Raw genomic sequence first — 11,258 nt, 5'->3', positions numbered from 1 at the left:
CTCGGTTAGACCCACACTGGGAGCATTGTGCACAGTTCCCGTCTCCCTATCCCTCGGTTAGACCCACACTGGGAGCACTGTGCACTGTTCCGGTCTCCATATCCCTCGGATAGACCCACACTGGGAGCACTGTGCACAGTTCCGGTCTCCGTATCCCTCGGTTAGACCCACACTGGGAGCACCGTGCACAGTTCCAGTCTCCGTATCCCTCGGTTAGACCCACACTGGGAGCATTGTGCACAGTTCCAGTCTCCGTATCCCTCGGTTAGACCCACACTGGGAGCACCGTGCACAGTTCCGGTCTCCGTATCCCTCGGTTAGACCCACACTGGGAGCACCGTGCACAGTTCCGGTCTCCGTATCCCTCAGTTAGACCCACACTGGGAGCACCGTGCACAGTTCCGGTCTCCGTATCCCTCGGTTAGACCCACACTGGGAGCACTGTGCACAGTTCTGGTCTCCATATCCCTCGGTTAGACCCACACTGGGTGCACCGTGCACAGTTCCGATCACCGTATCCCTCGGTTAGACCCACACTGGGAGCACCGTGCACAGTTCCCGTCTCCGTATCCCTCGGTTAGACCCCACTGGGAGCACCGTGCACAGTTCCGGTCTCCGTATCCCTCGGTTAGACCCCACTGGGAGCACCGTGCACAGTTCCGGTCTCCGTATCCCTCGGTTAGACCCACACTGGGAGCACCGCGCACAGTTGTAGTCACCATTGCAAAAGGGGACAGAGATACTCATGACCATATTGTCAGAACATTTCCAGGAATGATGACTTGTAGGTGTTTTATTTAGTGGGCCAAGTGGCCAAGTTTGAATACAAGAGTGTGAAAACAGGAAGTGATGGTGTTGTAACAGCGACACCGGGGAGTAGAGAGTTCAAAACGTTTCTTAAATAGAATAATTCACAGACCTATTGGCGAAGAAACGCCTCAAGTCCAAATCGCCGTGCCAGGTACTCAAATAAGCTGGTTTGACAAATCCAGCGGTGTCTGGCAGAACAGAGATCATTGTTCCATTTGTTGGGATGGTATCGCCCCCCTTTGACGATGCACCGTTCCACGCCCGGGTTATTTGGCTCCCCCCTGGCCCAAAACCTGCCGGGAAAAAGCAACAAGTCAGCAAGTCGCTGGCGTGGGAACCGTCGAGATCCTTTCCCAGCCAATCAACCCTCGTCTCCCTCCTCCCGAACTTGCTCTCTATTGCAACCCCCTCCCCAGGGCCCGGTGGTCTCACTTGGCACTAAATAATACGGCCAGAATCCCGGGAACCCCGTTACACTGGACACCAAGGGAGAACTCCACCTAACCCGCACATCTCTGGACACTAAGGGGCAATTTAGCATGGCCAATCCACCCTAACCTACACATCTTTGGACACTAAGGGGCAATTTAGCATGGCCAATCCACCTAACCTACACATCTTTGGACACTGAGGGGCAATTTAGCATGGCCAATCCACCTAACCTACACATCTTTGGACACTAAGGGGCAATTTAGCATGGCCAATCCACCTAACCTGCACATCTTTGGACACTAAGGGGCAATTTAGCATGGCCAATCCACCTAACCTGCACATCTTTGGACACTAAGGGGCAATTTAGCATGGCCAATCCACCTAACCTGCACATCTTTGGACACTAAGGGACAATTTAACGTGGCCAATCCACCTAACCTACACATCTTTGGACACTAAGGGGCAATTTAGCATGGCCAATCCCTCAGCACTGACCCTCCCACAGTGCGGTGCTCCCTCAGCACTGACCCTCCCACAGTGCGGCGCTCCCTCAGCACTGACCCTCCCACAGTGCGGCGCTCCCTCAGCACTGACCCTCTCACAGTGCGGCATATCCTCAGCACTGACCCTCCCACAGTGCGGCGCTCCCTCAGCACTGACCATCCCACAGTGCGGCACTCCCTCAGCACCGACCCTCCCACAGTGCGGCGCTCCCTCAGCACTGACCCTCCCACAGTGCGGCGCTCCCTCAGCACTGACCCTCCCACAGTGCGGCACTCCCTCAGCACTGACCCTCCCACAGTGCGGCGCTCCCTCAGCACTGACCCTCCCACAGTGCGGCGCTCCCTCAGCACTGACCCTCCCACAGTGCGGCGCTCCCTCAGCACTGACCCTCCCACAGTGCGGCGCTCCCTCAGCACTGACCCTCCCACAGTGCGGCGCTCCCTCAGCACTGACTCTCCCACAGTGCGGCACTCCCTCAGCACTGACCCTCCCACAGTGCGGCGCTCCCTCAGCACCGACCCTCCCACAGTGCGGCGCTCCCTCAGCACCGACCCTCCCACAGTGCGGCGCTCCCTCAGCACTGACCCTCCCACAGTGCGGCGCTCCCTCAGCACTGACCCTCCCACAGTGCGGCGCTCCCTCAGCACTGACCCTCCCACAGTGCGGCGCTCCCTCAGCACTGACCCTCCCACAGTGCGGCGCTCCCTCAGCACCGACCCTCCCACAGTGCGGCGCTCCCTCAGCACTGACCCTCCCTCAGCACCGACCCTCCAGTGAAGGAACAGCCGATATATTTCCAAGTCAGGTTGGGGAGTACTCGGAGGGGGGAACTTGCAGGCGGTGGGTGTTCCCCATGCGTCTGCTACCCCCGCCCCCCTCACCTTCTCCCCGAGTCACAGAATCTGCACGTCCTACCCGTGTCTGTGTGGGTTTCCTCCGGGTGCTCCAGTTTCCTCCCACAATCTGCTGGTTCGGTGAATTGGCCGTGCTAAATACTCCCTCAGTGTCCAAAGATGTGCAGGTTGGGTGGATTGGCCATGCTAAATTGCCCCTTGGTGTCCAAAGATGTGCGTGGCTGGAGTCAAAATCCTGGAGCTCCCTCCCTAACAGCACCGTGGGTGTACCTACACCACCCACATACGGAGACCGCAGCGGGTTCAAGATGGCGGCCATCCCACCCCCTTCTCGTGGGGGCAATTAGGGATGGGGGAATAAATGATGGGATGTTTAATGAAGTCCAAGGAGCTGACAGAATGTAGATAACATCAGGGCAGGCTTCAACACCATGGTTTAAACAAAGGCCCATGTGACTTCACAACAGCCGTGGAGAGCTCCGAGGCGTCTCTGAGTGGGGAGGTTGCTGTTTATTGTCCATCGCTTTGCTGCCGGGGATGGTGTCGGGGTGGATGTGGTGAGTCACCAGTCCTGTAGGCACTGCAGGCCGGTGATGAAGCCTGGGGCCTTCCCTGCCCTCGCTGCGGGCCAGAGGGTACTTACCCCTTCCGCAACTGCTCGCCATTCACCCAGACGTAGACGCCAACTTGGTCCAGGTCAGTTAACCCGATCCAGCGCTTCTCACTGTCGTGATTCGCAATCAAGTTCTGGAGGACAAGAGAACAAGTGTGAGGGAATTCGAAACGGAGTGCGAACATCAGCAATGTACGCCGGCCCTTCACCAGAGCTCCAGGTGTCTCCTACCATCCTCAGGTGATCATCAAGGAAGTCTATCTACCCCCCTCTCTCACACACACACACTCCGGTATCTGGGGAGGTCTCTACAACCCTCTCTCTCTCTCACACACACACAACTCCTGTATCTCAGCGCTCCCTCAGCACTGACCCTCACACAGTGCGGCACTCCCTCAGCACCGACCCTCCCACAGTGCGGCGCTCCCTCAGCACTGACCCTCCCACAGTGCGGCGCTCCCTCAGCACTGACCCTCCCACACTGCGGTGCTCCCTCAGCACTGACCCTCCCACAGTGCGGCGCTCCCTCAGCACCGACCCTCCCACAGTGCGGCGCTCCCTCAGCACTGACCCTCCCACAGTGCGGCGCTCCCTCAGCACTGACCCTCTCACAGTGCGGCGCTCCCTCAGCACTGACCCTCCCACAGTGCGGCGCTCCCTCAGCACTGACCCTCCCACAGTGCGGCGCTCCCTTAGCACCGACCCTCCCACAGTGCGGTGCCTACTCAGCACTGACCCTCCCACAGTGCGGCGCTCCCTCAGCACTGACCCTCCCACAGTGCGGCACTCCCTCAGCACCCACCCTCCCACAGTGCGGCGCTCCCTCAGCACCGACCCTCCCACAGTGCGGCACTCCCTCAGCACCGACCCTCCCACAGTGCGGCGCTCCCTCAGCACTGACCCTCCCACAGTGCGGCGCTCCCTCAGCACCGACCCTCCCACAGTGCGGCGCTCCCTCAGCACTGACCCTCCCACAGTGCGGCGCTCCCTCAGCACCGACCCTCCCACAGTGCGGCGCTCCCTCAGCACTGACCCTCCCACAGTGCGGCGCTCCCTCAGCACCGACCCTCCCACAGTGCGGCGCTCCCTCAGCACCGACCCTCCCACAGTGCGGCACTCCCTCAGCACTGACCCTCCCACAGTGCGGCGCTCCCTCAGCACCGACCCTCCCACAGTGCGGCGCTCCCTCAGCACCGACCCTCCCACAGTGCTGCACTCCCATTTCCCGCGTCCCCTGCCCACTAAGGGAGGGTAGAACCTCTGGCTGGCCTGAGAGAGGCTTTACACTGACACCCCCCCCCACCCCGCCTACCTGCTGGCTCTCGGTGGTCACTATGGCGAGGGTGCTATTATTAGCCGCGCAGGAGTTGTTGGCACCGTGCCAGTCGCTCATCTCCGTTGAGAAGTAGTAACAGGTCTTGTTGAATTCTGACCAGTCCCTGGGGCAAGTGTTGATGCATTCTGCAATCAGGGCAAACAAGATGGTTTAACCTCCATTGCAACCCTGGATCCAGAAACAGCACCATCCCTCCGTCCCCGAAACAGCACCATCCCTCCATCCCCGAAACAGCCCCATGCACCAACCTTTTCCAGATGCCCCATAGAAAGCATCCTTTCCGGGTGTATCACAGCTCGGTCTGGGGCTCCTGCTCTGCCCAAGACTGCAAGGAACTACAAAGGGTCGTGAACGTAGCCCAGTCCCATCACGCAAACCCAGCCTCCCATCCATTGACTCCGTCTACACTTCCCGCTGCCTCGGGGAAAAGCAGCCGGCATAATCGAGGACCCCCCACACACCCCGGACATTCTCTCTTCCACCTTCTTCCGTCGGGAAAAAGATACAAAAGTCTGAGGTCACGCACCGACCGACTCGAGAACAGCTTCTTCCCTGCTGCCGTCAGACTTTTGAATGGACCTACCTCGCATTAAGTTGATCTTTCTCTACACCTGAGCTGTGACTGTGACTGGGGCGGCGATGCCCTGGTGACATAATCGCTAGGCTATTAATCCAGAAACTCAGCTAATGTTCTGGGGACACGGGTTCGAATCCCGCAGGTGGTGGAATTTGAATTCAATGAATAAAATATCTGGAATTAAGAATCTACTGATGACCCCTTGTCGATTGTCGGGAAAACCCATCTGGTTCCCTTTAGGGAAGGAAATCTGCCGTCCTTACCCTGGTCTGGCCTACATGTGACTCCAGAGCCACAGCGATGTGGTTGACTCTCAACTGCCCTCCAAGGGCAACTAGGGATGGGCAATAAATGCTGGCCAGCCAGCGACGCCCGTGTCCCACAAATGAACACACACGCACACGCACGCACGCACGGGGACTGCAGTGGGTTCAAGATGGTGGCTTGCCCGCATGGATAGGCCTTGGTTTCAGGAGACCTAAACACCACCCAACCCCCAGCTCACACTTACCATCAACGAGGGTGTTCAATAATTCACGGGTCCCGACCAACAACTGGCCGCAGCTCTTGTTTTGACGGCTGTAATCATGTTCCAATTGGCTGTACTTTGCCTGTAGGTTGTTGAGCCCTTCTTCCAATTGGCTGTAGTAAGCCTGTAGACTCTTGTATCTCTGTTCCAATTGGCTGTAGTTTGCCCGTAGACTGTTGTGCCCTTCTTCCAATTGGCTGTACTTTGCCTGTAGGTTGTTGAGCCCTTCTTCCAATTGGCTGTACTTTGCCTGTAGGTTGTTGAGCCCTTCTTCCAATTGGCTGTGCTTAGCCTGGAGCTGATGGTAGTTCGAGCCTAGAGTTCAGAGGGTAAAGTTCAAGGTCAGTGTTGGGTTCAGCGGTGATTCTGAGTGACCCACGTTCCTGGTGTTTGGGCGGTACAGCGCGCCGTCACTCCCGGAGGAGACGAATGAGGGTTGGAGAATGACTGGGAGGGTCTTCCCCGGTGACTGTCGACAGCGGGGGACAAATATATCGCCCGTAATTCCCCCACTCGCTCCCTCCAAATCCCTCACTGTCTCCTCCAAACCCTCCCCTCACACCAAATTCTCTCTGTCTCTCTCCCCGCCTTCCAGCACCCTCAATATCCCTCACTCCCTCCTTCAATCACCCTCAATATCCCTCACTCCCTCCTTCAATCACCCTCAATATCCCTCACTCCCTCCTTCAATCACCCTCAATATCCCTCACTCCCTCCTTCAATCACCCTCAATATCCCTCACTCCCTCCTTCAACCACCCTCAATATCACTCACTCCCTCCTTCAATCACCCTCAATATCCCTCACTGCCTCCTTCAAACACCCTCAATATCCCTCACTGCCTCCTTCAATCACCTCAATATCCCTCACTCCCTCCTTCAATCACCCTCAATATCCCTCACTGCCTCCTTCAATCACCCTCAATATCCCTCACTCCCTCCTTCAATCACCCTCAATATCCCTCACTGCCTCCTTCAATCACCCTCAATGTCCCTCACTCCCTCCTTCAATCACCCTCAATATCCCTCACTGCCTCCTACAATCACCCTCAATATCCCTCACTGCCTCCTTCAATCACCTCAATATCCCTCACTCCCTCCTTCAATCACCCTCAATATCCCTCACTGCCTCCTTCAATCACCCTCAATATCCCTCACTCCCTCCTTCAATCACCCTCAATATCCCTTACTCCCTCCTTCAATCACCCTCAATATCCCTCACTCCCTCCTTCAATCACCCTCAATATCCCTCACTCCCTCCTTCAATCACCCTCAATATCCCTCACTGCCTCCTTCAATCACCCTCAATATCCCTCACTCCCTCCTTCAATCACCCTCAATATCCCTCACTCCCTCCTTCAATCACCCTCAATATCCCTCACTCCCTCCTTCAATCACCCTCAATATCCCTCACTCCCTCCTTCAATCACCCTCAATATCCCTCACTCCATCCTTCAATCACCCTCAATATCCCTCACTCCCTCCTTCAATCACCCTCAATATCCCTCACTCCCTCCTTCAATCACCCTCAATATCCCTCACTCCCTCCTTCAATCACCCTCAATATCCCTCACTCCCTCCTTCAATCACCCTCAATATCCCTCACTCCATTCTTCAATCACCCTCAATATCCCTCACTCCCTCCTTCAATCACCCTCAATATCCCTCACTTCCTCCTTCAATCACCCTCAACATCCCTCACTCCCTCCTTCAATCATCCTCAATATCCCTCACTCCCTCCTTCAATCACCCTCAATATCCCTCACTCCCTCCTTCAATCACCCTCAATATCCCTCACTGCCTCCTTCAAACACCCTCAATATCCCTCACTCCCTCCTTCAATCACCCTCAATATCCCTCACTCCCTCCTTCAATCACCCTCAATATCCCTCACTCCCTCCTTCAATCACCCTCAATATCCCTCACTCCCTCCTTCAATCACCCTCAATATCCCTCACTCCCTCCTTCAATCACCCTCAATATCCCTCACTCCCTCATCTACATCCCTCTCCCCTCCTGCCCCCAATTCCCTCACTTCCTACCCCGTTCAATCACCCTCAATGTCCCTCACTCCCTCCTCCTCACCTCTGCTGCACCCAATTCCCTCATGCCCTCCCACTCTCAATCTCCCTCCACCTCAGGCCTCGCCCCCTTCCCCTGTCTGTTCTATCAATGACCGGGGGCGTAGGTTTAAGGTGCGAGGGGCAAGGTTTAAAGGAGATGTACGAGGCAGCTTTTTTACACAGAGGATGGTGGGAGCCTGGAACTCGCTGCCGGGGGAGGTTGTGGAAGCTGATACGATAGTGACTTTTCAGGGGCATCTGGACAAATACATGAGTAGGGATGGGAATAGGGTCCCCGGAGGGTAGGGAGTTTTAGTCCAGAGGGGCAGCATGGATGGTGCAGGCTTGGAGGGCCGAATGGCCTGTTCCTGTGCTGTAATTTTCTTTGTTCTTTGTCTGATTCCATCCCTCCCTCCATCTCACCTTCACAACCCCTCCATTCCCCACTCCCGCTCCCTTCTCAACTCACCCACTTGAAGCAACACTGGCCAATCCTTTCCTCAACCACTCAATGGGTTTGAACACGTCTTATAGAACGGGTTGGTGGTGGGGTCGGGTGGAGGTGGCGGGATAGATTCCAGCACTCAGGGAGGGTCAGTGCTGAGAGAGCACCGCACTGTGGGAGGGTCGGTGCTGAGGGAGCGCCGCACTGTGGGAGGGTCAGTGCTGAGGGAGCGCCGCACTGTGGGAGGGTCAGCGCTGAGGGAGCGCCACACTGTGGGAGGGTCAGTGCTGAGGGAGCGCCGCACTGTGGGAGGGTCAGTGCTGAGGGAGTGCCGCACTGTGGGAGGGTCAGTGCTGAGGGAGCGCCGCACTGTGGGAGGGTCAGTGCTGAGGGAGCGCCGCACTGTGGGAGGGTCAGTGCTGAGGGAGTGCCGCACTGTGGGAGGGTCAGTGCTGAGCGAGCGCCGCACTGTGGGAGGGTCGGTGCTGAGGGAGCACCGCACTGTGGGAGGGTCAGTGCTGAGGGAGCGCCGCACTGTGGGAGGGTCGGTGCTGAGGGAGCGCCGCACTGTGGGAGGGTCAGTGCTGAGGGAGCGCCGCACTGTGGGAGGGTCAGTGCTGAGGGAGCGCCGCACTGTGGGAGGGTCAGTGCTGAGGGAGCGCTGCACTGTGGGAGGGTCGGTGCTGAGGGAGCGCCGCACTGTGGGAGGGTCGGTGCTGAGGGAGCACCGCACTGTGGGAGGGTCAGTGCTGAGGGAGCGCCGCACTGTGGGAGGGTCGGTGCTGAGGGAGCGCCGCACTGTGGGAGGGTCCGTGCTGAGGGAGCGCCGCACTGTGGGAGGGTCGGTGCTGAGGGAGCGCCGCACTGTGGGAGGGTCAGTGCTGAGGGAGCGCCGCACTGTGGGAGGGTCAGTGCTGAGGGAGCGCCGCACTGTGGGAGGGTCAGTGCTGAGGGAGTGCCGCACTGTGGGAGGGTCAGTGCTGAGGGAGCGCCGCACTGTGGGAGGGTCGGTGCTGAGGGAGCGCCGCACTGTGCGAGGGTCGGTGCTGAGGGAGCGCCGCACTGTGGGAGGGTCGGTGCTGAGGGAGCGTCGCACTGTGGGAGGGTCGGTGCTGAGGGAGCGTCGCACTGTGGGAGGGTCGGTGCTGAGGGAGCGCCGCACTGTGGGAGGGTCGGTGCTGAGGGAGCGCCGCACTGTGAGAGGGTCAGTCCTGAGGGGGCGCCGCACTGTGGGAGGGTCAGTGCTGAGGGAGCGCCGCACTGTGGGAGGGTCGGTGCTGAGGGAGCGCCGCACTGTGGGAGGGTCGGTGCTGAGGGAGCGCCGCACTGTGGGAGGGTCTGTGCTGAGGGAGCGCCGCACTGTGGGAGGGTCGGTGCTGAGGGAGCGCCGCACTGTGGGGGGGTCGGTGCTGAGGGAGCGCCGCACTGTGGGGGGGTCGGTCCTGAGGGAGCGCCGCACTGTGGGAGGGTCAGTGCTGAGGGCTCGATTGCTAATGAACTCACCGACTGTGAGGACAAGCAGTCTGATTAGGAGCTTATCCATCGCCCGTTGCTTCTGTGTGTCCAGTGTGGTGATAGAGGCTGGAGCACGAGAGAGAGGGAACGAGAGAGAGAGAGACACCCTGGTGAGGTGTGCATGGTCAGTGAGTTTCGACAGCTGTCCTCTCGTCCTCCAGCTCCTGAGGTCACTGCGATCGATCTCCTGGTGCCTGACTCTCCTTCCTGTCCGAGATGTATCTTTGTGCTGTCGGTTCCACCCAGATCTGGAAAGCCTGGCTGGCTGCCTAACCTCCTTCCCCTTTGTGGAAATACCGTTCTGTTGTAACTGCTCTGTGTGTGTGTGAGTGAGCGAGCCTGAGTCATGCAGAACTCAGCTAATGCAGAGCTCGGAAACTGGAGGTCTTGTTCCCTCAGCCAGGCCCACAGGGCAACACCCTGACAGTATTTGGCCCGTTTACTGTGTGCTTGCCCTGTCAACGACACAGAGTACAGGAATGAGATAGAGAATCTGATGAACTGGCAACAATAATCTCTCCCTCAATGTCAACAAAACCCAGGAGATTGTCATCGACTTCAGGAAGCGTAAAGGAGAACATTCCCCTGTCTACATCGACGGGGACGAAGTAGAAATGGTCGAGAGCTTCAAGTCTTCAGTGTCTAGAGCACCAACAACCTGTCCTGGTCCCCCCCACGCCGACACTATGGTTAAGAAAGCCCCACCAACGCCTCTACTTTCTCAGGAGACTAAGGAAATTGGGCACGTCAGCTCCGACTCTCACCAACTTTTACAGATGCCCCATAGAAAGCATCCTTTCCGGGTTGTATCACAGCTCGGTCTGGGGCTCCTGCTCTGCCCAAGACCGCAAGGAACTACAAAGGGTCGTGAATGTAGCCCAATCCCATCACCAGCCTCCCATCCATTGACTCTGTCTACACTTCCCGCTGCCTCGGGGAAAAGCAGCCGGCATAATCAAGGACCCCACGCACCCCCGGACATTCTCTCTTCCACCTTCTTCCGTCGGGAAAAAGATACAAAAGCCTGAGGTCACGTACCGACCGACTCAAGAACAACTTCTTCCCTGCTGCTTTTGAATGGACCTACCTCGCATTAAGTTGATCTTTCTCTACACCCCGAGCTGTGACTGTAACACTACATTCTGCACCCTCTCCTTTCCTTCTCTATGAACGGTATGCTTTGTCTGTAGAGAGGGGACTGGGAGACACCAGTCAGTGGACAGATATCTCCCTGAGAGAGGGAGAGAGAGGACTGAGAGACACCAGTCAGTGTACAGATATCACCCTGAGAGAGAGAGAGGGGACTGAGAGACACCAGTCAGTGCACAGATATCTCCCTGAGAGAGAGAGAGGGGACTGAGAGACACCAGTCAGTGTACAGATATCTCCCTGAGAGAGAGAGAGAGGACTGAGAGACACCAGTCAGTGTACCGAGAGCGAGAGAGGACTGAGAGACACCAGTCAGTGAACAGATATCTCCCTGAGAGAGAGAGAGGGGACTGAGAGACTCCAGTCAGTGTACAGATATCTCCCTGAGACAGAGAGAGAGGGGACTGAGAGACACCAGTCAGTGTACAGATAT

General features: G+C 57.6%; 1 protein-coding gene across 1 annotated transcript; it reads right to left on the bottom strand.

Moving 5' to 3' along the window:
• Positions 1 to 773: 773 nt before the first annotated feature.
• Positions 774 to 10,841, bottom strand: LOC144487220 (CD209 antigen-like protein D). Its single transcript, XM_078205292.1, has 5 exons — positions 9,665 to 10,841; positions 5,638 to 5,970; positions 4,526 to 4,674; positions 3,244 to 3,347; positions 774 to 1,103 (listed from the first exon to the last, which is right to left on the bottom strand). The coding sequence occupies exons 1-5, from the start codon at positions 9,702 to 9,704 to the stop codon at positions 920 to 922; spliced, it is 810 nt and encodes a 269-aa protein (XP_078061418.1). The 5' UTR covers positions 9,705 to 10,841; the 3' UTR covers positions 774 to 919.
• Positions 10,842 to 11,258: the final 417 nt, after the last annotated feature.

This window comes from Mustelus asterias, unplaced genomic scaffold (genome assembly GCF_964213995.1).
Source record: "Mustelus asterias unplaced genomic scaffold, sMusAst1.hap1.1 HAP1_SCAFFOLD_654, whole genome shotgun sequence".
NCBI lineage: Eukaryota > Metazoa > Chordata > Chondrichthyes > Carcharhiniformes > Triakidae > Mustelus > Mustelus asterias.
The sequence above is the reverse complement of the archived record's forward strand: the minus strand, read 5'-3'. Positions and strand labels throughout refer to the sequence as shown.